Consider the following 27,652-nt stretch of genomic DNA (forward strand, 5'->3'; position numbering starts at 1 on the left):
AAGAGAAGCAGGAAGGTGACAAAACTCACCCTTGTGTTTTGTCCCTGTTGTGGGACACAGGACATTCTGTACTCAAGCCCTGTCAGGCTGGCCATGACTGACTCCCTGTTGCACCTGGAGCTGGGACCACCTGGCCGTGGTTACCCTGCCCTAAAGGCTGTGTCCTTCTGTGCATCCTGGGCTGGGTTAGAAGGCAGACATGCAAGGACTGAGTGGGACAGAGGGCATGCTGGGCTCAGGGACTGGGCTCAGGCAGTGTAAAAGAGCAGTGGAAAATATCTACCTGTGGGAGGTCAGTACTAAGGTATTGTGATAGAGATCCTTGTTTCAGAATAAGGCGTGGAAGCAGCTAAGTGTCAGGGTTACTTTTTGTGCAAGAGATGCTGACCTCTTCCAGAGGCATAGAGGCTCTGGTATCTGGAACCTGCTGTGGTGTCAGGGAGGGTATCTCAAGTGTGTGAGACCTCCCCAACATCAGTCTATGTAGGACAGGCAAATAGTTCTCTGCAGTGTTGGGACATTTTCTCTTGTTTACTCATTAACCCGGACCCACTGCTCTGGCCTGCGTTTGCCCTTGAGTTCCACACGTCCTTGTGTTTGCTGAGCAGAGTCTTGCACAATGGAGCAGAGCAGTCTGCAGTTGCACAGTGGGTTCTGCTCTGCATCCATTGCTGCTCTGGGGGACTTGTTGGCTTTCTATATTGTATTGCTTGCTCAGTGGCCCAGGATATTGAGGGTCACAATTTGAAACTCCTGGGGGAGTTGGCTGGGGGGACAATTGCTGTTCAGGGAAGTGCTGGGCATTGGTCAGTGGGTGGTGAGCAACTGTATTGAGCATCATTCGAGTTTCTTGGATTTTATTCCTCTCCTTTTTATCTCCCTGTTGTTGTTAATAGTAGCAATAACAATTATAACAATAACTATTAATAACAACAACAATAATAATTTTGCTTTATTTCAATTATTAAACCCATAGGTTTTATTAACTCATGGGTTTTACCTCTTTCTGATTCCCTTCCCTGTCCCTCCAGGTGGAGGGATAGAGAGAGAGGGTTATACCAGCTGGGGTTATACCACAACACCCATCCAAAGGAACACTGAATCCATCTGTAGAATGTGTATGACAAACCACAGAAGTCACTATCATGCCACTATACCTTTTACTCTTTTGCAATGGCTTCATGGATTTGAGATGGCTGATGTCGGATAATGTGAACCCAGCACTCACCCAGCTCCAGTCACTCCTATGAACCTAGACCCAAATTATTGACAAGAACACAGATGCAGAAACATGGCTAAATTGGAAAACATAATCTTTGCCATGAAGCTCATGTATACATAAGGATACTACAGCCTAAGTATAATGGACAACAATATCATTTTGAGCCTGCAGTCATTACTGAAATCCCACCCCAGAACAGTTTAGTGCATAGCAAGTTGCAATAAAGAAATCAAGGGCTTAAATTCAGCATTTCTTGAGCCAATGGATGGAAAAAGAGCACAAAGAAACATGATTCTTTAGTGTATGCAAATTTATTCAACTCTGAAATTATTTATTTACAACTAATGACTGATACCAACTGATGAGGTAAAAATATGAGGTATTGATATGAGTATAACATTTAAAAATGCAATTATCGTAATGTATCAATGTAACAATACAAAATACTGTGGTAGCTGAATGGTAGACATGGCATAATGTGCATTTTGAAGAAATCTTATTTCAACAATACATGGCTTGGAGATGCCAGAAGCTTATGACAGAGCTTCTGCAAGGGCAGGAAAACAACCCTACCTTGCTAAGGGTGGCAGATGGCACAGGGCCTCTTCCAGCTGAGCAACGACTTGTGAGACAGGATAAAAGCACTGTCCAGGTTTTCCCTGCTTTTCCTTAGGACATTATTTATTGCCAGACACTGCCGTTCTCAGTGCTAGAAATTCTGTGCCTGTTAATGCTGAGGCACCGCTGTATTTATTTATGTAAACTAATGTAGCAGAAGTACTCTAATTGCTCATGTTTTGGAAAACAGCCGGCATGAAATCTGCTGCCATGGCCACAGGCGTTTGGGAGGAGGTGCTGCTTTCTGGAATGGCATTTCCAGCTGGGGAGGCACCGTTTGCTCCTGGGAAGGCTGAGCCTGGGCAGTGAGGGTGCCCTGCAGCCAGCAGGTGACTGCCAGACCCCACTATGGCCACGTAACAGCCCCGTGAGTGCTCCCCTGTCTGCAGGACTTAAAGCTCGTGATAGCTGCCCATCGCAACTATTGTTGGCCATAAACTTGAGGCAGGAGCTCCAAGGCAGCCAACATCCCTGATCCTAGGACTTGCACAACAAAACACGAGTGACACAGCTCACGGGTGGAGATGACAGTGACTTTTTGGAGTCCTGCTCCTTCACAAGGACACGCTGGAGCACTGTGGGTCACCTTGGGTCACCCTGTTCACCCTGGGCTCCCACACCTGTGGAGCTCAGGCTGCCTGAGCTCGCAGGGCTGTCCCCTGCCAGCACAGCCCCCATGTGCGTGCAGGATGGCACGTGGGGTCATGCTCTAGCAGCTGTCACCAAACACAGTCCACTGCACAGCTCCCACACCTGGGGAATGTTCAAATCTCTGGCTTTGAAGGGACTTCCTCATTCATTGAATCGGGGCACAAAGCTGCAGCTTCACATAGGAAATGCATCCTGCTTAATCCACCTCATACTAATCTTTCTGGATTTTGCTGGAAGGACTGAGCTGAAACACTGGCTGTGAGTGACTGTGCTGGTTTATGCAGCAATAAATAAAGTCTAAGTGAACAAATGCGATTAATGAAGAACAGTATTAACAGGCTTGTACATTCTTACTGAGTCATAGATGTAATAACATTTTGGTCGTAGGTTAGTTAAAAACAAAATGGAACCCTGCCTCAAAGGCAATGTCGACAAATTATTATTATTACTTTTAAAGCATTCTTCCATTAGCAAAATAATAGGTCCCTGAAAATGAAATTATATAATAGGCTTAAATGGCTCCTACTCCTCATAGTCCTAATCCTGCTCCCACCAATGCCTACAGAGGTGGGATCATGCAGAACAGTGCAATATAAGATGAAAATGCTTGCTGTTAGTATAAAAGTGATCTTTCCAAGAACAGTATTTATTTAGTCTTTTAAATTTCCAAGATGTGTTTAAAATCTTAAAAAAGCATAGTTATTTGTATTATAAGAATATTAAAAGGCATGGTGTTCATCTGCATGTCTTTGTGTCCACTGGATGTGGAAAACCTGCTTTGGATTAGCCATCTCTATGGGAGAAGGAAAGAACACAGAAACACTCAGAACCTAGACAAAATGCTTGCAAAAAAAAAATTAATTTACAGCTTAATAAGTTACCAGTCTGATTTCAGCCATCTCAGGACACACAGCATTACCTTGTGCTGTCCGAGGATGAGCAGTTACCTGAACACTGCACACAGTGAGGTCTCTACTGACAGACACCAGTCATTTAAGGCAACAGGTAAGTTTTCAACACCTTCTACTAAAAGTCACAATTCTGCAGCTGAACATAAATGGCCTCCACAATGTCTGTCTCAGATGGATCTCCATGTATTTTATTTGGTGAGACTGATTCCCTCCTCATTGTTTTTAAATGCACTGTAACCTCCTTCTTCCTTAGTTCCTGTAATTCTTCCTACATCTATTTCTAGGTACCTTCTCATAGCACACACAAACACAAAACATATTTGGGAACAGGCGTTTGTTATCACACGAATTAGGCCTGGTAACTCTGTGACAACAGCAAACACAGCTTATGTAGCAGTGACACACTAAGAAACAAGTGACAGGTCCACTTAAAGTCCAACTGATGCAAGTGATTTGCACTGAGTTATATACAAAATAATTAATTTATACATATACATATATATAGATAGAATATAGATAAATATATACATACTGTACATTATTTATTTACAATTAAAATATGCTTCTTAGAAGCCTTTAAATACCAGAGTTATGTAACATACAAGTAATGGCAATAATCTGTTTTTAAAGTAATAAAAGCTCTCTGAAGAAATGTTTAGTTCAATAATCAAAATTATATAGAGTGGATGTGGGGGAGGGGGGGAAGATGAAGTCTCCAGAATAAAAGAACTTTCCTATAAAATTCCTTTTTCAGCTTTGTATAGACCCAGGTCTGGTCAGATTTCTGCAGCTTAAATCAGACCTTTGCTTTCAGTATTCCTGTTCCCTGCCAGACCCTGATTTATGCTCACATGCTCCCAGGAACACTTCCTCAGATTTTTGTTTCTGGTCCCTCAGCAATCAGAGGTTGAAATGAGTTTCTGATCCTGGCAACTTCTGCTGCACACAGATGTCCAAAGCCTTTGTTGTACCACTCTGGGGAATGTCCTCTGAAGAAATGAAAAGAGAATTATTGAGAAACTCAAATACTCAAGAAACATGCCCCACAGAAACGTGCTTGCCATGCTTCCTGCTCAGCACTGGCCACGATGGTGGTGGCCATTCAAATACTTGTCTTTTAAATGTACTCTGAAGTTCTCCCTTGCAGTACTCAAATAAGCAGGTTCTGTTTCTAAGATCACTTTCTAACAGTGGTAGGCACTGAGCGGAGAAAAGACCGCAGGAAAACTCTGAAACAGCAAAGCTACCCTAACTGTGTCCTCTGTTCCCAACATCTTGAGGGTTTTGTCCTGCTGAATGGACATTACTTCGTGCAGGTGGAATACTTACTTTAGGTCAATCCTGCAGATGTGGGTCAGCCTGGATTTTCCTGAGCCGCAGGGCTCTATCAGGTACTGGGAGTCCATGACGATGGCTCGCACAGCTCCCATGAGAGGAGCCTCTTCATGCTCCACAGAGATGGCAACCAGCATGCACATCCCCTTGGGCAAATCTGTCCTCCATGTCCTGCAGGAACAGATGCAAGACGGAATCACATTAGCGATGAAACTTTTGGGCACATGAGTAAGAACCAGAATTTAAGTTACAGTCTCCTTGTCTGCCCATCTTTATTACCTGCAATGCCAGTGGACTGGAGTCCCTGGAGTCCCTGGAGTCCCTGGTACAGTTTCATGGCCATGTGGAATGGCCACCCATCTATGGGGCTCCAGGTGGAGAAATTTTGCTTCTCCACAGGAGTATTTTGTAACCATCAGTATTCTAGGGTGTGATAGAGCCTTTTGCAGTCAGACAAAAAATTTTGGAAAGGAGAAAGACTGAGGATAAGCCATTCAGCAAAAGCTGAAACTGTGCATTGCACCCATGCAGGCTTGCAGAACAAGAAATGCAGTTCAGCAGAAATCCTCAGTATTATGAGGATATGAGGATACTCAGAATATGTTTCAAGGGTGTTTGAACTAAAAACAAAATGTCCTTCGATTTCTTTCCTTTCCCATGTTTCTAGCTTCTCTTACATGCTGGAGAAGTTTTCCACCAAGTTGAAGATTCCTAGACTTAATACTTAACATTTTTTGTGGTTCTGTAAGCATTCTCTACATACCCTTGTATCTCACATCTTTCTCATCTGCTCTGAATCTCAGAGGATAGGTCTGTGCTCCTTCCTGTGCTGTGGGAAGAAATGAGAAATTCCCACTGTGCTGTGCAACATGCATCATCTTGCTGTGGATTGTCTGAGACAGGGGTTGTGCTGCCTTGGGAAGTATCATATTTTAGCAGGTAAGCTGCTTTCAAGGACTGTTGAAGTTTGGACTTCAGCAGATAATTTTAACTTTCTGCATTTTTCTTATATGAAACAGAGCTGTTATTCAAGACACTGCAGGAAGATACTGACCAGAAGGTTTTACATGTGCCTGGGCATTAACAAAATTGATGAGCTATTTTGGCAGATGAAACATATGGGAGAAGGAAATCACAGCTGAGATCCAGCATGAGAAATGCTGAACCACCTCCTGCGAGTGCCTGCACAGTGTTTAGATGTGCCCACATCATTTTGGTAACGACCCAGCACTCCCTGGGCCATTTGGGAAGTGGAAAGTTCTCTATCCCAGAGATTTCAGAAGACTTTGGTTTCCTGTTCTCAGTCATATAGATTTAGGCCAGTTTCGGTGGTTCTTCAAATACCTTACAGTACTAAAATCAGGCATGGCACCTAACTCACCAAAATGCTGTCATACTTAATGAACATGAAACACTTGTGGATTCTTTAATTAAAGTGATGCCTGCACAGGGCAGCTGAGAGCTGTGTCATATCCCAGGCATATGAAACATTTCTCCTCTCCTCTTACCATTAGAGTCTTCTCTAGGGAGCCTAATCCCCTTGTTATGACTGTCACATTGAAAAAAAAAAAGGAACAACTATGTTGATCCTTTCACAGCCCAAAGTTTGACTGAGAAGGAGAAAATTGCCATCTGTTAAAATATATTTATTCATGTCCCCAGAGGTGTATTATAATTTCACTGTTCACTTCCCACCAATCATAAGGTATCAAATTGACTGCGGTATTGCTGGGTAACCTTGCTCTAGACTTAATGATATCAATCAAAAGAGATAAACAACAGAATCTGACAGATCTGCCTGATGGCTGTTTTCAGCCCTTAAGAACCCACCAGGATTCATTTTTATGATATATATTTCAGTCCTCGGGGGTCATTCTGCCTGGGTCAGTGAAAAGAATGAGAACTCGATAGCAGGATTTTCCTTTAACTGATGTGACTGCACAGCAGGTCTTTAAAGAACATAAACCACCACGAAACCTAATAGTGAACTAAGTGGCAAATGAGAGGACCAAATTATGGTCATCAAAACTTCCCCGTCACTCACAGACCATCTTCTCGGTGCCATGCAGAGGGCCAAATTTATCACTGGTTCAAGCTAATGACATTATATAAGAAGATTAATTATAAAATAATGATAGATATATAATTATAAAAAATATATAATAGATATTTGATTATAAAATAGTTAATTTAGCCCAGTATTCTGTGGTAAGGCATAGGAAATAGAGTAATGGGAGAATTGGTTACAGAAAGCATTTTTAAATCTTCCCCTAAGAGTTCCAATAATTCTTCCCTTATACCAACAATATTGCATCCTTTAAGAGACTACTAAAGTTCATAAAAGGGATGTTCTTTTGTAATTGTATTTTATTTGGCCCATCTTTTTCCTTCAATTTTCATTCCCTTTAACACAATCCTGACTCCCTGTACTCCTTCCTTTGTCAAAACTGCTTTGTATTTCTCTGGCACATCATTTCAATCAAAGAAAGCAGGGACCAAAAGCAGGAATGCACAAAATAGTCCTACAGTAAATAACTGTAGGACTGACCCTGTAAGTGAAATATGTCAGCAGCTCCACAATAGCTCCTAGCAAGCAAAGGCCCAGATTTCAAAGACAGAAGAGGGGTTTTTTTTGACTGTTCTGTACAGGCAGATAGACAATGGCAGAACTGGGATTGAATGTGGAATATTGATACACAGCTACACATTTATTTGAGAGAAGTCATCCCCTGGAAGAGAGAATACAAATCTACTGCCTCTTTCTGTTCATTTCCACACTAGGATTTTTATGGATCAGCATTTCTTCATGTACAAAGACTCCAACTGAAAATTTAAGATAATAACTTATATAGACACTGTATAACAGCCTTAGCTTAAAAGCACCACTATCTTCTCTTCTAAACATTTGGCTCTTAAACATCAAACATTCCCCAGAGAACAGCAAAAGCAGCGTAAAAAACAATTGGGTTCTCTTTGCACTGTTTTGACAACAAACAAAGCTAAGAGAGAAGAACAGCTATTATCAGACATCTGTTCTGAGGAAGAAATTATATTTATGGCCTCAGGAGTATGTGCTGCTCAAATTACATCAGAGAAAAGGTCAGCATGCTGTAGGTGTATGACTAATTCAGTTTGAGAAATCAACACTGCTGCCCAGAAGTAGAGTTCCTGGAGAGCAATTACACAGATGTGAAGGCTGAGATAAGTCCAGATCTTCCTTCATGCACTGCAGGAGGCAAAGGTACCAGAAAACCACCCTTAGCTTACCTGAGAACAACAAAGTCTCGGACGGGATGAGGAGCCATGGTGTTCAAAACATACTGGTAAACTTCTGTCTGCTTGTCCAGGCTCTCCACCACCTTCCACTGCAAGAAGTCCTCATCCCAGAGGTGACGTTCTCTCAGCACTCGATTCAGGACAACTGATGGGGGGGCTTCAACTTCAACTGAGGCTTTCCAAAGCCTTAGTGGATTCCCATCCCCAACCTGAAGTGACCAAGAAGACAAACCCCGATAATTTACATGCCTATGTTCAGCAGATGATAACTGAGGACAAAATCTCAATGTGTGTGTCTGACTTCAGCTTAAGAGCATTCATATTTCCCTGCTAATCATTACTATTATTGCTATTGCTGCTGCTCTACTAGTCCTGGATGGAAATCTGAAGTGATTCATTACTCAGCTCTCACAACAGAATATATCTGGACTAGTTCCCATAGTGCCAGTGAGGTTCTGCATTACCTCTGGTGTGACAGACACTTTTCCAAGTCCAAACATCCTAAGTGTAATGACAAATATGTGTCTGCAGAAGTAAAAACAGATGAGAGACTGATACCCTGGGCTGAAATGAAGCAACTGCCTCAGGCAATCTTATAAACTACCTGGGACTGAGGGTCCATTTACCCTCCTGGTTAATTCTGGGGGAGCAGAACATACACTGATTCAGTTATGTGTCAGGTACACAGATGTTTATATACTGTTTATATTCCTCAAAATAGCTGCAAGGAAGGTGCTGGGAAAACACTTTTCAAAGAGCACAGACTATTTGCTAACTCCTCCTTGCTCACAGATCCTGTTTCTTGAAACACCTCCACAGCTTACAGTAAGGGGAACAGAAAGTTCTGGGCTATGCACAAGGTAAATATCCTAGATTGCACACATCCAGCTTTTCTGCATGGTTTTAGGGGTCCTATTTTGGGCAGTAAAGAAGTTAACTGTAATCACTGGATCTTGCAAGCCCTGCTTTTCTAACCCTTCTCTACCCTACCGTTCTCATAGACCAACGTGACTACTTCGGAAACCTCTAGTACCTCCTACAGATCCAGGACTGTTTCCCCAGAAACCTACCTTCCACACCTCCCACATTAAATAACTTTATGTTGTAATTCTTTCTCCCCAAAGTTTTCAGTTCCCCATTTCCCCTGCCCTGGGGAACTCCCAATCCCCTCTGTAGTCTCACAGGTCCTTGACCACCTAAGCCCTGTTACTCTCTCCTGAACCTCCCACAGTCCCTCCCTGGAGAAGTCACTCACAGAAGGTGGCTACAAACCACAGTAACTTCAATTTCTTTGCCCTGACAGAGGGGTTGCACTTTCCCAAGCTGGGGTAATGCTGCCTCCTGCCCCCTCACCATCCAGATCTGGCATTCCTCCCAGTGCTCTTCTCTGGCCTAATTAGTGTCACCCACCCCTAATTCATCCCCTCCTCTTGCTAGCTGCTACTGGTTTGGAGACCTCTGCTTTGCTATTCAGTTTCCAGCATCCCTGAACTCCACTGTCTGCCGGGACCCTGCAGCATCCTCTGCCTCACTGCCTCACAGTGGTCTGGCTTTCTCTGAATAAGTGATGGAGCCTAAAACAAATTCAGAAATTTGAATAAAAGCTGCAGTATCAAAAATCCACATGAAAAATGGACAGAAGGATCAGGGATATAACTGGCATGATTAAAAAAGCATAGGAGAGCCTGAAGAAGTTTTGTAATTATCTGTGTTCTAGCTGTGTTTTCCAAACTGCTAGCAAACAAGAACTGGTCGGAAACTTTTCATGTCCCCCAGCCAAAAAGCTTGCTCAGGTAATGTTCTCTGTTGTTTCTCATCTCAGCTCACTCTCTGGTTGTGCTGTTTGCTGTGTCACTTACTTGATCGATTTTGGAGACCCCAGCTTGCTTTGTGTGCCTTTTTCTGGAATCTTATACTTGAACCTCTATTACATTACATTACATTTTAACTGCTTTTAGCAATCTTTTAAAAAATAATAATAAAAGAGTGGCTTGCCAGAAAGAAGGGTGTGAGTTTTGCCATACAACATGCCAGGGTGCCCCATATCTGAGCTGCATTTTGCTTTGGTTTCTTTACTGCTTCTTTCATGTCTCCCCAAATTACCTTTTTGTAGGCGAGTTCTGTGTTCTCTACACTGGAACATGTGACCCATCCTTTGAATTTCTCTTTTGCTTCTTTCTGGAGATTCTGCATGAGAGTTTCTAGGTACATCTGATAGTTCCCTCCTTCCTCATCCACTTGTTTTCCAAGCTCATCCAGGGTAGGAGAATGCACTTCTGCATCAACATAGGAGTTTCGGGATTGGGTGATCATCTCATGTGGGACCTGTGCCACAGAAGGGAGGGAAAACACACAGGGAAAATCTCCTGCTGAGAACTTTTCCTTAAGACAATGTGTTTCTAGGCTGATGGACCATTCAGCATCCAATTGCAAGAACCTAGGATCTGTGAAATGCACACCAATTTCTGTCTTTTGGCAAGATGAAACATCAAAGTATTCTAATGAAACAGCCCATGGCTCTGAACAGCACTACTCATGCAGAACCGTGTTAGACTGATCAGCTGGATGGCAATACACCACTGTTACTCCTTTAGCCCTCAGAAATATTGCCTTGTGCTTCTGGGGAAAGAAGATATGAGCATTTGCTCTCTTCCAGCTGCAGTGTAAGTAGCTGCAGGAATGACTCCAGGTCTCTATGACACAGAAATAAAGTATACAGGCAATTATTTTTAAGATGAATAAGTTTTAACTGAGGCTTTAAAAGCATTGTAATAAAATTTCGCACTAACAGATTTTGATTTGAATTAGTCTAAAATTTCCTAATCCAGTGGTTTGGGTTGAAAACTGTCACAGAATAATTACCCTGCGTCTTTTGAATACTAAAAGGGAACCGCCATAAAGAAGTGTGATAAATAAACTTTGGATGAAGCAAATTTACAAATAAGTGAGGCACCAATCTCTGAGCTAACACAAGACAGAAAATATAAGCGTAAACATAAATACTTCAAAGGGTGCTGCATTATGTGGCCATGAATAATGCTGTTTGAGTCTCTCACTCACCTCAAAAAGTTTGTTGCATTCCATTATCATGTGAGCAAGTCCCTGAGTAGCTGCCAGGTTTTCACTGAGGTCCTTCTGATCTGGCTTCCCTGTTGCATATTTTTTCTGTATTACTCTGTAATTGAATTCAGTATCTCAGGTAAAGAGCTGAGTCTTTTTAATATGAAAGCAAAAACCAGCAGGATACTCCCAACATCAGAGAGAAAAACCCCCTATCTTTAGTTTCTATTTATCAACAAGACTGCTCAAACTGTTGGGCCATTTTTAAAGGAAAAATGTTTACCTCAAATATTGCTCAGCCAAAGGTAAAAGCAGGAAAGGTTATGCATATCTTGCATGATGTGTTGTGCATTTTGAAATGGATTTTTAACAGACATGATGTAAAGTGGTTTACATTGTTACTTCTTAAAGCCCTTGTTCAGACATGGGTTATACACGTACTTGACCAAGAATCTCAGTGTATTCTGAACCAGATGGGAGGGAAAAAAGTCGAGAGGGACCACTAATGTTTAGCCAGGCTATGCCCTGTTTAGTCTACACCCACCATGTTACAATTTTAATGTGGCCTGAAATAAACCCTGTTTCCTGAATGGCAGAATGTAGTAAATTGAAAGTGAAAAAACCCACTCATTGAAAATCTACATATCAAAATCCTTTAAAACATGCATTACTCATGCAAAACTCACTAGTGCCCCATTGAAAATTCCACGTGGAAAGCAGGCACTGCATGTTCACAACAGACAACCTGAAATGCCTGCTGGGCTTGTGAAAACAAGTGTGCTTCTGGCTCTGCAGCAGGGGTTTTCCCCTCTTACTGAAGCCATGCCCTGTTTAATGTGTGCTGGAAAGCAGATGGCTTGGAAAATTTTTCCTGCATACCACTGAAAGTATCACTCCGTTTTCAGGATGTGACTAATTATAACGCTGAGAAGAAACATACCTTGGAGAGCTTTCTTTCTTCACTATATTGAGATGGAAGAGGGAAGGGGCCAGACAAACAGCGATGTTCATGGGAGTCATCTGATTTTCCTCCACGGAGGTGACGTCACTGAGGAAGCAGAGCAGAGTCTGCAGAACCTCCCTGTTCTCGTCGGCCATGAGCATGATGGCCGCCTGCACCGCCTGCAGCCGCTGCTCCTTGGGAACATCTGGGAAGGAGCAAGTGACGCCCAGGGGGTCAGTTGTAAGATCAGGTAAGGAGCCAGAAAGATAAAGTTGCCACAGACATTCACAGTCCCCTCAAGTGCTCAAAACCTGTGCAGAAGTGGTGCTTAGGGACGTGTTTCAGTGGTGGACCTGGCAGTGTTAGGTTAATGCTTGACTCACAGAGGTCTTTCCTGACCTTAGCGATGGCTTTGTGAAGAAGCAGGAGACAGGAGACCAAGGGGAAAAGATCACATGGCCCTGATCAGCTTCTCCTTCTGCTCCTCCACAAAGCACAGCTTCCCTTGTCAGTGTTTGGCATTTCTCTGTGAGTTTGAAGGGCTGCTCCCAAGAAAAACACTGGACTTCATTTGAAGTTTATGAAGGGAGAATAGTACTCAGTACTCATAGCTTTAAATGGTATTTTCCAGGTTTTCTTTGTCCCCTGGAAAGACAGAAGTTTAAGTCTTAGGGAAGCTTTGGGAACACTTAGATTTGTGTCCTAAACCGTAGAAGAGTTTAATGAAAGAAGGAGTGGAAATGCTTAAATAGCACCTCAGACAGATTCATTTCTAAAACTACCATAAGTTCTCTCAGTTTGGACTTTGAGTCCTCCTCTGGGCATTACGTACTCTCTATAATCGAGTGGAAGAAGAGCAAAAACAGATTTACAGTAGAGGGAACGGCCAGCTTTTAAGATTTGACTGCTAGCCCTGTACAAGCACTTTATTTTAAAAGCTTTCAGACATGAAAGACAAAACGAACACAGCTCAATACTTCTAAAGTTTCTTAAAGCAGCAAGGCAAGGTTTTTCTGAGAAGTCAGAGGAGCCTTTGCTAAATCCATGCAATGTGTCTTTTCTTCCCACAACACCTTCTGGTAATCCCTCCCTTCCCTTTATTGTTGCTCTGATGGGTCTGGTACATGAAGCAGAAGATCAGCCAGTGCTTCAAGTCACAGGTAAACATTAAGCAACTGTGGGTTTTAGGAAAATGGTGAACGTTTCATTAATGGGATGCCATATAGACTACTACACTAATAATCTCATCCCAAATCCTATGTGTTACAGCAATTCAAGCCATTCTGGATATATGAAAAATATCTTCAGAGAGTCCCAGAAAAGCAGAAATCTCCTGCCAATACACTAGGAGAGGAAAAATCCCTCCTAACTTCACATTAACAATTTGTTAAACAGAACAAAGGGCAAGAAAAAGTCTCAGCTACAGATTAGTTGAATTGCAGATGTTATGAAATACAATTGGTATCCCAGAAATTTTCAACTTTTTTTTCTGTGAAAGGAGTTTTGTCAGTACTGTCTGAAACAGAAAAAAATATTTGTTGTTTGTCACATGGAAAAAAAGCCCTTGCTACTCATTCTTAATCCAAACAATATTTTCTGGTGTCTACAGAGCCCATATTTTCTTATTTCTACCTTGGTTTAAAGAGACTCATCCTCAAGTCTTCCTGAAATCCTGTAACTCCTGGTTTATTTTAGCAATCTTAGCTCATCTTTTCCCCTTCTGACCAATGGAAAGAGAAGTTCTTCAGATTTCCTACTGCAGCACCATGCAGACATTACAGAGTCAGCCCATGCCTCTTTTTACATTTTTTGTCGGCTGGTATCAATGTTTCCCCATTCAGCCTCATGTCTTGGAAAAGGGGAGCCCCTTCTGGCTACAGACCTGCTTATCCTGATGCCACTGGCATCTGCCATCTCTCTCTTCCTTTAGCAAGGGGGTAATTTACTTGCAGTCTCTTCTGTGCAAAGAGACATCCCCAATTTTCATCAAGCAATAGTTTAGAGGTGATTTGTCACCAAGGACATGCAGAACATGTCCTTGCAGTGGATAATCTTCTCCTTGGCCACCTCCCCATGGAGGTGACTGCCATTTTATTAGCAGCCAGAATTCCTGTTGCTTTTCTGAACAAGCTTATTAATGTGTGTGCAGGCAGACAACTTGTGAGCAGGAAAGATGAAGGGGAAATGATGGTCCAGGGCTAGGCACCAACTCTTGCAGTTAACTTGTGTTCCAAGACATCACGTACAGCCAAACCCACTGAATTTATTTGCAGTGCTGTCTCTCACATGCACAGTCCCAGCATTCTCTACCAGCTACAGACACTGTGGTGGTAAATTCATTAGTGACTGCACACCACAGACAGATTTTTACAGTAAAGGGAAGCAACGGAAGTATCTGAGATTCTTAAGCACTGGGATTACACAGTGTTTTAAAATGGCTTTTTATTGTTTTGGCAGCTGAAACGTCTGCAAGTGAAAAGACTAGACACACTTCTCTTTAGTGCTTCCAATTATTTGGCTTAGGCTGGCTGCATCTGCCAGAGTGCTGGCTGACTGGCCCTCATAATGGACATTGTCAGGGAAAAAACTCTAATTCCTCTGGCTGTTCAGTGTTTTTCCCACTGTTTATTTCTCCCTCAGTCTGGAGAAGAGATACACAGTCATTTCCTGATTCACAGGGACTTTCATTATTCTGATGCATCTCAGATTTTTTTGAAGATTGCTTATGCTGGAAAGAAAAGAAGAAATCCCCTGCTTTCTTTCTTTCTCTATGAGTTCTTTACATAGAGCTTATGATCTACATGAAGGCAGCTTGTTTTTGCATGTACATTTTATTGACTATAATGAAAAAAAAACAAATAATGAGAAGTCACAGCAAGGAAGGGGACTACAGAGACACATATTCTCATGGTCAAGTACCACTTCTCCATGCTCAGAAGACTCATTTATATTGAGATATAAATGAAATGAAATGAAATGAAATGGGCCCACAGTTTAAAGAAATCTGACAAAAATATGCGTCTTCATGTTCTTTGTGTCCAGCAGCCTGTTCTTCTGTCTTCTTTCTGATTGTGAGGCTGCTATGAAGATTGTCTTCCCATTAAATTTGACACTGAAATGTTTAGGTGGTTCTAAAGACCTGTTAGTCAAAGATTTTGAGGGCAGAGGGTTTTTTTATATCTCAAAGGCTAGCAGAAAGAAACCTATCCAGTGTTGATAAATTATTCATAGTATATTACTATATAATATATAACAATTTCTAATTGTTTATAATAAGAAAAATATGTAGAAATATCAACTTACATTGATAGATGTGCAGAAAAGTCTCTCCTAGTTTACTTGTGAGGAGAGGTTCTGGCAAGTCCCTGAAGAATTGCTTGACCATGTCAGCCACATCATATGCTGACTGGTCTTCATAGCTGACGTTTTCTGGGGAGCTCTCGTTCATCTGACGCAGGGCCTGGATTCGGGATTTCACTCCAGATTTCCGAAACAGACCCACCTAAAAACGTACCATATTGAGCTGGGTAAAGGGCAAAGTGGCACTTGAAGAACATATATGTGGTATATCCATTTATATGTGGGGACTTGGATCATGACCAAAGCTTGGGTTGCTTATTTCACTCCAGGCAAGAAGGAGGAGAATGTGCGAATGCAATTGATGGTCCTACAAGTCTCGCAGGCAAGCACAGGCTCCCACAGAAGGATTGCAGGGGTTAATGATGCTGCTGCTCTCTGTCCCGTCTGAGAGAGACGGTTCTGAGTGCCTTGTGGTTTCTCTGCTGCCTGAGAAGTTTAAGCAAGATGCTCTGCTGATATAAATCAGCCTGGCTCGCTTGGCTTGGGTGACTGTCTGTTGATTTACTCCAGCTGAGAATCTGGCCCCTCATGTTTATTTGGGTATATATTTTGAAGACTAACAAGAAAATATTATGCTTAGCTAAGTAATAAATGCTGTGGCAAAAGATTAGTACTTCCTGATAGAGCTTCAAAATCAAGATTAAATGTATTTTTTCCCTTTCATGCTCTCTGCTTCTAAGAGTTCTCCCAAATCCCACCGAAAAGTCCAGTTGGAGAGTGGGGGCCATGGAGGGATTATTTGTGCAGTGTCACTAAGATACATTTTTATCCTGTTTGCTTTCTATTTTGAAAGGAAGTGGTAATACTTCAAATGATGCCTTCAAGGCAGGGCTGCCCTTTCTTGTCCTTCTCCACCGGTGGAATTCCCCCTGGGGTGAATTCCTGGGCCTCAACCACATTATTTATTCCCAAGTGAGTTTACAGTGTTTCATTTGGGAAGTGTTAACACTGTTTTCCCTTCAGTTTTGGAGGGAAAAAGGTGAAACATTGAGAGAGACCTATGGGAAAGGCACATTTCCAATTGGGAATTATGGACCCTTTTTCCTCTGTGGTTGCTGTCTTGTTAGTGATTCATGCAGCTTCCTGCATGGCACAGTCCATCAACAAACAGTAAATGCGAGGGAATAATGCCTTCTGACCCCTTACTTCAGAGCAAGAAGCAGCACAGAGTTCACAGAGGACCCTCCTCTCTCTAGAACACCTCCCATGCTCACCTGGAGGGTATTTAGGACTTTGGTTAACTTGCACACTCATGACACTAATTACATAGATCACAGCTCTGTGAGGGGTTATATTTATTTAATTACTTATACGGAGAGGAACTGCTGCACCAGACTGGTTGTGAGGCAGCTCTTCCATGTCTTCTTACTGATGAATTTAGTGTCACTTGAGAGCTAAATTTATGTACAGGAAGTAGAGAACTGGAGTGTGCCCTGTGTTCTGTATTTATGATCCCAAGTGAAGCTCTGCTCTTCTTCCTGACAAGAGCATACAAGAAAGAACATCCGGCTCTTTTCATCTGGCTTTCCCGTTCCCTTTCTCTTCCTCTTTTTAAATGCCTTTTCCTCTTAGAAATGTGTGCTGAAGATGAAGAAGACGGACTTGCTAATTCTGTCCAAAAAATAAGGTTTTAGCTTGCGGTAGATAAACGTCAGACCACAGGCTCAGTTCTCTCCTTTTAATGGAAAGTGTCCTTGCTGGTATAAACAGCCATTAAAAACTTCTAGCTAAGTCTGATTTGAGAGGTCAGATGTCAAATCTCACCCATGCTATTTCCAGCTGCACATTGTTCTACTGCTCTTGATCTCTGTTTAAAGACATTTATCCAAATTCCTATTTCCATTTTTTTTTTATGAATGGAAAAAAATAATAATTAATCAAAAGAGTTCTTCACTCAATAGAAGAAGATGTTTTAGGCTTTGTTCTGCATTATTACAGACTTGTTCTGTAAATGAGAAGGGACTAAAAATCCAGAGGTTAGTCTGCCCCAGTCTCTTTACTATCCTCATGCTGTGTGGATCATCTTCCCTACAAGCAGCCATATGATGCATGACAGAAATAAAGATGCAGTTGGAGAAGGCAAAGCAGTTTTTATTTCCCAAAGTGAAATGGAGTTACATATCCTACAAGTAACTGTGGGGCTCCTCATGCCAGTTTAGGGATTTCAGTGGCAGGAGCCAGACCTTGCAATGGTTTAGAGCAACCGCAACTTTACCAAGTGTGTGCTCTGACACCTTTACCAAGTGGAAGCTCTGACACCTGTTCTGAACTCTTGCCCACCTTCTGCAGTGCACAGGAGGGACACATAAGCAGGATGCTGAGGTTACCCCGGTCTCTGTGCAGGCATTAGCAGACTTTGAATTAAATGGGAACAAAGGAATTAACTGTAAAGCAGAGGAGCTGAACTGCCTGGAATGTTTTTGCCTAGAAAGGTTTTTGGTGAAAAGATATTTTAAAGGACACCAATTTGTAGTTTTCCTCCCTGTTTTTTTTAATCAGTATTTTCCCAATTTTAATCTTTAAGAAGAAACCACAGCTGAACTGAAATTCACAGAGCTCTGATGCTTCCCAGCCTGTAAACACAAAAGGAGCAGACAGTTGTCTGAGGCTTCCAACACGTTTTAATTGCCTCAAATCTCTCAAGAGCTTTTTCTTTCTCCTTTATACTCCCTTTTACATTCTCCCCACTTAATCCTCTCTCTTCTCTTTCTTCCTCTTGCTCTGCTTCTTAGCTGACAAGCCCATCCCCATTCTTACAGCTCCTGTTCCTCTTATTTGGGCGTCTCCTCCTCCAACCTCATCACTAATTCCTCCGGGCTTGCTGCATCACTTTTCTTCCTACACTGGCTTTCCCAGCTCAGTACACAAACCCAGATGAGCACTGTGGCAACCAGGCATGTTAGCTCCTGAATATATCACTTCCACTTGTCTCCATGCATCTTTCCCTTTCATCCTCTCTTAATAAATTTCTGACAAGCTGTTCATCCCACCCCTCAGCTCCCGCACTACATATGGCTGGCAGAACTCTTCTCAGCTCACTTTAACACTGTGGAGTTAGATGTCAAGGTCTGACCACTATGGGATTCTTTACAGAGAGAACTGATAGGAAGGACCTGTGTCTTTCCCACTGACTGCAAAGGGTAATGCTTATGATTCACTGGAATGCCTTTAATTTTCAGATTTCAGTTTTGGGGAAGATGACTGTCACCCAACAAAAAACCTGAACAGCAAACAGAATGGTGATTAGAAAATGTGACGATTCAAAACAGACTAATTCCACCCTTTTCACGTGCTCAGAGCCAGGAAAGCAGCAAAGTCTGCTGAGCAAAGTGCTTGTTGCTCCTTTCGAACTTACAACTATCTAAAGGCAGTTATGAAAGAGGTCATATCACATGAGGTCAGTAACAGTAGAACATAAACAGCCAAGGGGTTTCTCCCAGTCCTATGCTCATAAAAATATACATCCTCATCCTTGGGGGAAGAACAGTAAAAATATGATTAGTATGTCCCTCTGTAGCTAAAGGGAATAAAAAAAAATCTGAAATACTTTGAGCATGAGGGTATCCCAGCTGGCTTGCTGTAGCTAAGAACACTATAAAAGGCAGCGTACCATAATGGCTTTGGCATTGAACCCCTGCTGACCTAACTATCTGGATATATCTGACTCTGTCAACAGAATACTTGAAATATTTTGCTGAGTTTGCTCTCTATTCTTGGACTTTTCTGTCTTTGCTAAGTAAATAAAACCTTTTGTACCATATCTTGTGAAATGGTGAATACAGTTAACCCTCAATGGCAACAGTCAAGCATAAGCAGTACAGATACGTGTAGAGGTGGGGAGTCCTGACCCCTTCCCAGGTTTCATTCAATATACACGAAGATCTCAAAATGTTCTTTGAAGTAGACTATGATGTACAAATCAGCAGGACTCTTACAGCTACAAAATTTCAACAGATTAGCAGGATACAAATCTCAAAATAGAAAACTTTTAGTTTTGGCACCAACTATCAAATCACCAGAGGAGATTGAGGCCTACCATGAGAGATAACAATCTTCAAATAATCCTGGCACTTAGTACAAAAATGCTGACTGTTGCTTGCTTAAAGTGGCTTTTCAGAAAAAACCAACAAGTCCATGGAGTAAAGCTCCTACCTGGTCTAGACAGTTGCTCCGTAGGTAGCGCAGGGCTTGTTGTATGCTCTGAGGAAGAGGCTGCCCCGTTCTCTGGACGTGAACTATCAGGGGCACACCAAAGACATTCTTGTCCTTGTAGTCAGGGACTTTCATCCTCTTCATGAACTTTGGCACAGACCTGAAAATTTACATGAACAGACTGCATGAAAAAATCAGGAAATTTACACACCTTCTGAGTAACACTACTGACAGAAATTGGTAACTGGTGCCTTTTTAATAAAGATGGTGAAATTGTTTAATGCACAATACCGATGCTTTACAATTTGCATAATTTATTAATTTCTTAATGTCTATATGGTCTCTAAGCATAACAACCCATTCAAACAAGAACCTCTTACTATGCAGGTGTCATCCAGCTGAAGCCAACAAGGTTTAAAGCATCTTTTAGGGACTCACAAGAATGGCAGAAGAAACCTGAGTGGAGAGGGTATCTGAGGGAAAAGGAGGTTCAGTCCTCTGACATGCTGAATGATCTTTGATCTTCTACCAGTTACATGATTTAATATTTCTATTGACTAAAACTTTACAATAAGAAATGATGGTGGGAAATCCCTATGTGTCAGATTCCTCCCTTGTGTTATATGATTTATTCTAGTTGAGTAACTTAAGTGAAAGCTGGTGAGCTTGCTTTCTTCAAAAAATTGTGATGAAAACAAGAACCAACTGGATTCCCTTTTTGGGAGTCATGACTGCCATGAAATTAAAAAAAAAAAGATGAATATGACCTGAATGTGACTAAGAGGTTTGTCATCTGTGTGGGAAGAAGTAAAAACTCATTTTAAATTACCTACTGAAGAAGTACAGCGCATAACTCTACAGCTATTTACAGTGCCTCTCTTAAAAATCCTTAGAGACTGATTATAAAAACTGAAGAAATATCTCTCGGGATGAAAACCTTGTACAAACAGTAGGACCTAGAATCTGCTGCATTCTAGTCTGCTTATTAGAAGTTGGGTAAGGTGAGATTAATTTCAGTGCAGGTGTCAGCTAGCCACAGGGAGTGCACCAAAGGAGAGCAGTGAAATGGGGATTAATTTTACTGAATTTTAGTTATCTTATAGAGGTTTAGAACAAGTCAGCTGTCTGGGCTACCTCTGTACTCACTCTAGAGAGAGACACCTCTGGAAGGTGACCCAAACCCTCAGCCTTGGATATAATGGGTTGCTTTGGGGTCGCCTGTCTCTTTCCTCTGACCACAAACAGCCAACCTGCCTTTCTCAGATTAGATTTATAACAGATTACTCTTTTAACTTTTCCTAATGACTGATGTCAGTGAGATGAATCTCACATGTATCAATTGTATCTATTTTTCCATTTCTAAAGGAAAACTTGTCTTAACGTAGCTCAAGATTAATTTACTGTGATTTTGGGGAGATGCTTTCAGCATGAAAATCACAACATAAATATCAAATCATACTGTATCTGGACTGGGTGCCTCAGTGTATTAGGGAAAGATTCTGTCAGCCTTTTGATTATTTCTCATATACTTTTAAGCTCTTATTCATGCCCATTTCCATTTTGGTGTACCTCAAGCCGTGGGGCCCACCAGGGTTTTTGTACCACAAAACATGCAGGTTTCTGTAGCCAGTTGCTAGAGAAGGAGCCACATAGTGAGCATTCACATCCATGTGTGCTTCCCTCCACTCCCTGAGTGACCAGGTAGCTGTCACAGCTGCCAGGGCTGCAAGATCCCTCTAACACAGGTCCAGGTCTAGGCCAAAGCCTGCATCTTTGATTTCTAGAGAAAAGTCCCATAACTATTCTAACCCTGCTTTTAAAGCACAAACAAAGCAATACCAAACACAGGAAGCAGCAGCTGTTTCTTTTCGAATCACCAAATGAATACTGGGTTCGACTTACTGTAAACTTCTCCTACTTTATAGTCACTCTCTCTTATTCCTGTTTATTTTTCTGGGACTGTAGCATTGTCCAAAAGGCCAAGGTTGTCTCTCTGTTAGAGCACAGGAATGAAGCCAGATTTCCAGGATCTATTTCTCACTCTGCCAATGAGCCACGAGGCAGCAATGGATTAAAAGGGACAGTTTCAAATCCCACCTTTGAAGTCAATGGTTCCTTCTAATTGCATTTACTAACTAACAGAATAACAGAATTAGGAGAAGCTATTTTCTTCTAAAAAGTCTCCTTCCAGTTACCAGTGGTACTCACCAGGTCCAGCCATGTTTGTTTGACATGGAGTACTTTTCCATGATGGCAGTGAGACGAAGCAGTGAGAATTTTTGCAGTAGGTTCAGCTGGGCTGCTGACTGGTTGCTGATGTGAAGCGATGCAATGGAGCGGCTCAGGCGATGAGAGATTTGGAAACTCTGCCATCGTAATTGCCTTTAGCAAAAGAAATGGTAGAAAAATCAGAGAACTGCTTTGGTTGGGCAGAAAAGATGGTGTACTGTGAGAGAGGGCTGGGCAATGTATAAACACACACATACGTGATGGTTTCTGGTGTGAAAAGAAAGAAAATGTACCTTGGAGATAAATACAACAATTTAGTCAATCTCTTTAATTTCAGAAATGCCCAAGTTTTGTTGTTTTAACATTAGATTCACAGGTGGGTGTGGGTCCTGTCCATATATGTGGGGAAGCAGTGCTGCCAGCTATGGTCTTTAGCCCACACACTTCCAACAGGATGTGGGAGATTTAGAGACAAATGTTCTTTGCCTGACTCAGAACTGGTGTTTGATGCCTAGTCCCTCATCTCCCAGGGGACTGACCTGACCACTGAGGTATTTGGAGATGAGGTTCTCCAAACAGCTCTGTTAGTAAATGATGAAGGACTTTTTCAAAAAAGGATTAAACCCTGTGTCTCTTTAGCTAGAGGTAAAACCGCCAAGCTATTGAACAATTCACATCTTTTTACTCCAATGCACTTTCTCTGTATAATGGATTCATCAGAAAAAAACCCGCTAATTTTATTTTCTTATTTCACTAAATATAAGTTCTGACTCAAATCCTAAAAGCTTTGTCACTGCTCATTTACTCAATAGTTTCCTCCAGTCCACTTTCACTTTTGTGGTGGTGGTGAACAAGCACAGGCAGCAGCAAACCATGGCATGGCAGAGTCCTCTGTGAGGGTGTGACAAGACTGACAGCAGATCAGAAAACGCCAATATTATCAGAAATACCAGGATCAGAAAATACTAGGTATGTTCTCCCTGCTTGCACTTACAAAGCCACCCTACATTCAACAGTTTAGACCCACAAAAGCTTTTGCCCAGGACCATTGGCACTTGGATCAACAGGAGCTCACCACTCTGCCTTAAAACAGGTCTGTAAACTATCAACAAAATTCCACTTTTCACTTTATTAAGAAGTCAGTCATTCACCATCATTTCATCCCACCCATGTAAGGGGCTGGGGCAGTGTAGGGAAGTTCTCTTTGAGCACAAAGGAGCACATTTTTAAAGCAGATCTGTGCATTAAAAGAGTGCATAAAGCTACAGATTCATAAAGACCTGGGTGCATAACTTAGAAGCCAAATTAAAAATGCATCCTACAACACATACAGGGTCCTGCTATGTAATCAATGGATCAAGTGATAAAAAATTCCTTAGTTTGCTCTATTAAACCAATTCTGCATTAATTCCATATAAGAATCTCCACAGCAGGATGTCCCTTCCCTCAAAATCCCACCTTTCCCTTTGAAGTCCCCATCTCCATACAGGATGAACACTACTGTAATGGTACTCTGTGCCTTCTGACTTCCAAGCTGACAACCTCTGCTTCATTATATTGTATTTCATAGATTTTACAAATCTGTGGATTTGTATACAAAATTTTGCTACTTACCTGCTTGGCCTTGTGAGTGATGCTCCCACCCCAGAGTCCCTCCTGTCCCTAACACCAGTGGCTTCAGATTCATTCAGGGATGTTCCATCTCTGTCCATGTCACTCGGGGTGGTCCGGCCATCAGACACAGAGTTTCCTTCAAAATCAAGAGTGATCTGTGTAGGCGACTGGAAAGGCAATGATGGGGATTCCCTGACAGACACGTCACCAACCGGCAGACCTGGCAACACCTTCTTTGACCAGCCATCTACCACCTCCTGTAGCCCATTGACATGTTGCAAAATGTCATCTAACTGAGGAAGAAGGACATCTTTCTCTATGTCCAGGAGGTCCCCAGTACTAGCATACAAGTGGGAACCTGGCACATTGTCATAAATACTAATTCTGCTCTCTTTAGGACAGCAAGCCATCAGGCCGGATTCCTTTGGAGTAGAGCAGTTCTGCTTTCCCAGAGAAATGCTGCCTGTTCTCCAGTTTACACTGTTACTGTTGTCTGTAGGTGAGAGGCTTTCAATAGAAAGTGCCTTTGGGAAGGTCCCTGGTTTGTGATCCTTGGGAATGTGCACAACCAAGTTCTCTTGGGAATGAAATTCATTTTTGCGGTTTTGGTCCACCACTTGCCGTAAGGCCGTTCCTGCCAGAACATCCAGGTCCTCCAGGTACATTCCACCTCTCTTGTTTGCTTCATGGCACTTGTGTTCCTTCAAACATGGCGTGCTCACCCCGCTGCTGCTGTTTTCAGACTGACTGCTGTCACTGCTGGATTTGGCAGAAAAGGGAAGCCCTCTTTTGACTGAATCTTGCCCCGAATTCTGGAGATCGCCATTGACTATCTGTACACAGTGCATGTCTTTCAAGGATTTAGGCTCAAACTGGAGAACCGGACTGCTGATCTCTAAAGGACCTGTTCTTCCCGAGCCTTTTAGTTTTCCATGCACAGCTTTTGCTTTTAGTGTCTCCATGCGTTTTAGAAAGGTTTTCGCTCTGGCTCGTGTTGGATTTTCATTCTTCAGGCCATCCCTGGGGGACGGGGCGGTGTTTATTGCAGCAGAGTCCTGCAGCAGGGTGCTTTCCACATCATGATGGGCAGAGCAGTCGCAGGCCTCCCTGGCAGCGCTGGTGGTGCCAGATTGGCTCCTGTTGTCACTGCCCCCACTGCTCTCACTGTGAATTGATGAGAGCTCAGGTTCACTCAGATCTGTAAGGACGCTCTCACTGCTTGTCGTGTTTTTCATTTTAATGTCCCCAGAAGAGCCATGTCTGTCAGATCGGTGAAGCAGAGCGTCAATGTCGTCCACCCGAGACCATCGTTTGCTGGTTCTTTGGAAAGTCCATTTATTACTGATAGCACAGAGATCTTCTTCATCTGAATCTTCACTCTGGAAAAAAAGCAAGTGGCACATGTTAAAATTGTGTGCTTTAACTTGATATTTAAAGTAATGCGATTGGGCTGCTCCAGGTGAGCAACAGGCAAAAAAGTCTCTCTGAGCCAAGTTTATGGAAGGCTGGTCATCAGTCCTTTCAGATCACCCTTTTTCATTTAAGTGTAAGACTGCAAACATGTTAACAAGAAAGGAATAAAAGCCTGCTCCATGTTAGGAGTCCCACTGATACTTCCTGGCTTCCACGGACTGCCTGTGCACTGAATTGTGTAGGGCTGATGCTCACAGTGACTGTTTAGGAAAAAAAAAAGTTTTGAAAGGCCAAAGTAAAGGAATCCTGATTTGCAGGGATGGTGTTAAGATACACATGGTAAAGACAGGGAAGTAGCTGGGTACTACAGCAATGTGAGCTATTTAAAAATCCAAGACAGCAAACATCTGGTGCTGCACATAGGTTTGCAATGAGAACTAAATAAACATCTATAAACTTCATGGGCCAGATACATCTAAAAAGATTTGTATTTCAGGAATATAACGACAGATAAATAATCATGATGCTTAAAAGAACAATAAAAAAATATTTGGCATTATTGCTTAGGGTGTGTCTGAGTGCAGGCAATGGAAAGCAGAAAAGGCAGCCATGGGGGTGTGGGCAGGAGGAGCCGCCAGGTCAGGCTGGGATGGGGCAGCATCTGCAGCTGAGGTGAGCTTTCTGGGCAACCACTGTCTTCACTGCTGTCATCAGTAGAGGCACACCAAACTTGATGACCTGCAGCCTCCCCCACTGTCTCTGGCTTTCTTCAGCCTCTTCCGAGGCAGCAGCACCCCACAGCCCTTCCTGGTCTCATCCCTCAGCCTCAGGCATGCAGAGCTGTGCTTATGTTTGGGTAGCTCCAGGAGCTACTCTGCAATGCAGAGAACATGTGCCTTGAAAAAAAAGTTAGATAAAAAAACCTCACAATGACATTTTTCTCATCTGTTTGCTCAAACAAAAAAAAGATACATCTTCAGCATGAAGTCCACAGTTGCTAATGAGTACCCTTTTCCTGACTTTGAACTGGACTTATACTATATTATTCTTGTGCATTTGTTTTAAAGCAGAACAAACTAACTTCACCTACATGACATTCAAACAGCTCTTCACATTCTTGGAAGCAGTATGAAGGCAGTAAAATATGACAGGCTGTCAGACTAAAATGAGGTGCTAAACCAGAAGGACTATTTTGGGACTGGAAAATTTCTCATTTTAAAGGTCTATTATTAGAAGTATTTTAATATGAAGTTTTGATGGTAAAGTTTTCTCCAATCTTTGACTAGATCTTTGCTGGCCTGTCTAATTGAAAAATGGAAACCAAATTTTACAAGAGCACCCAAAACCTTAAATAACGTGAAACCTGAAAAGCTGGAGATTGGGATCGGTAGCGTGCCAGGTCTCACTGATGCCATAAACTTTTGCCAGTTTATCACTCCAGGTCAGCCAGATGTTTTAGATCATGTTCAAACCATAAAATAAAATATAGCTGTGAAATTTTAGGTTTAGGCGTTCCTCTTTCTTTTGTTAATATTGAGGTGTGCAGTGCTCCTGTGAGTTTACAGGAATGGAGATCTTCATTCTGTGGCTTGTTAAAGAGACAAATTGAGCACCTAGTGAAATATGAGGGAAGGAGCTAGAAAAGACAAATACTGCTTTGGCCATTTTGTCTGCAGGGAAGAAATGGCACTTCAGACAGTTCTACCTTTGTTTTAACTCCACAGTTTGCTGTATGCATATATGGACCAAAGGACTGCACAGCCTCGGGAACTTAAAAATCCATTTATTGTGGTCTTAGTAGTGCCACAAATGGATATTTTAAAAACCACAAGGGTACGTACTTTTAAATATTTAGCAGTGGTAATTATATCTACAAAGCATACCACTGCTGAAGTGTTGGTGGCACCAGCCAGCAGGATAAACATATTTTTAAAATTTGTTCTACATTGCAATATGCCAAAGGGACCTTAAAGAGGATTCTTGGCTGACACAAATCCCTGTAGCTGCACTGACATTACTATATGAGCTGACAGGATTTAGCCTGTATTTTCTACAAGCTGGAATCGATTAAAGTAGCCAAAGTGGTAGAGACATTGCAAAAACACTAAGAAGAGAGCATAGAGCAGAAGACAGAAATAAAAATAAATTCAGTGGTAAATATACTTTAAATCAAAAGTTTGTGGGGTTTTTATTTTGTGGGGTTTTTTTGTGTTTTTATTTTGTTTGTTTGTTTGAGTTTTGGTTTTTTGGGTTTTGGGGCTTTTTTGGTTTTTTTGTGGTTTTTTTTTTTTTTTTTGACAAAGCAGAGATTAACAGAAATGGATATTGGTAGTAAGCAAGTTTTGCCTCTAACCACAGCAAAGACAAGATTACATTCTGCCCCAGAATCACTTAGAAAACACAGAGGTTTTCAGTGTCAAAATTTGCAGCTCAATTAAATAAAGACTTAGTTTTGTGTTCTTTTTAATTGATGAAGAAACATGCTTGTGTTTCATCAGAAGCAAAATCAGGCAAATATGAAATAAAATATCTGGATGCTGAGATACTACCATGGTGACTCACTACATATTCAGCTGCACCATGTGTCCTATGACATACTGTGCTTTTCTTTGGATGAAATCAATAGAAATTCTGGAAGCCACGAATATCCTGAATGACCCACTGTTCTTGTCAGATATCTGCGTGTCTTGACAAACTAAACTGTCCAAAAAAAAAATGTTGAGAGCACTTAGCCCACCTACGTGTCACCAGCTAGGGGGACAGTGGATCAAGAGAAGGTCTGAAAGCAATGATTCATCTGATACAGGCAGAGCAGACATTTTGGAGCAGTGACTGTATATTTCTACTGACCTGGGGTGAAATCAAGTG

General features: G+C 42.0%; 1 protein-coding gene across 8 annotated transcripts in view; it reads right to left on the reverse strand.

The window, feature by feature from the left end:
• Positions 1-986: 986 nt before the first annotated feature.
• STARD13 (StAR related lipid transfer domain containing 13) overlaps positions 987-27,652 on the reverse strand; it is a 287,606-nt gene continuing 260,940 nt past the window's right edge. For 4 of the 8 annotated variants that reach the window (XM_038133168.1, XM_038133210.1, XM_038133201.1 and 1 more), the window contains exons 5-14: positions 23,372-24,750; positions 21,737-21,910; positions 19,529-19,688; positions 15,320-15,518; positions 12,014-12,221; positions 11,074-11,188; positions 10,117-10,338; positions 8,005-8,222; positions 4,732-4,908; positions 994-4,391 (exon numbers count right to left, since the gene is read on the reverse strand). In XM_038133168.1, coding sequence (XP_037989096.1) covers positions 4,274-4,391; positions 4,732-4,908; positions 8,005-8,222; positions 10,117-10,338; positions 11,074-11,188; positions 12,014-12,221; positions 15,320-15,518; positions 19,529-19,688; positions 21,737-21,910; positions 23,372-24,750 — 2,970 coding nt within the window. In that variant the 3' untranslated portion in view covers positions 994-4,273. Of the gene's footprint in view, positions 4,392-4,731; positions 4,909-8,004; positions 8,223-10,116; positions 10,339-11,073; positions 11,189-12,013; positions 12,222-15,319; positions 15,519-19,528; positions 19,689-21,736; positions 21,911-23,371; positions 24,751-27,652 lie in introns of all 8 variants that reach the window. The other 4 variants (XM_038133183.1, XM_038133175.1, XM_038133160.1 and 1 more) reach the window with 3 other exon arrangements.

This window comes from Motacilla alba, chromosome 1 (genome assembly GCF_015832195.1).
Source record: "Motacilla alba alba isolate MOTALB_02 chromosome 1, Motacilla_alba_V1.0_pri, whole genome shotgun sequence".
In the NCBI taxonomy this organism is placed as follows: Eukaryota; Metazoa; Chordata; class Aves; order Passeriformes; family Motacillidae; genus Motacilla; species Motacilla alba.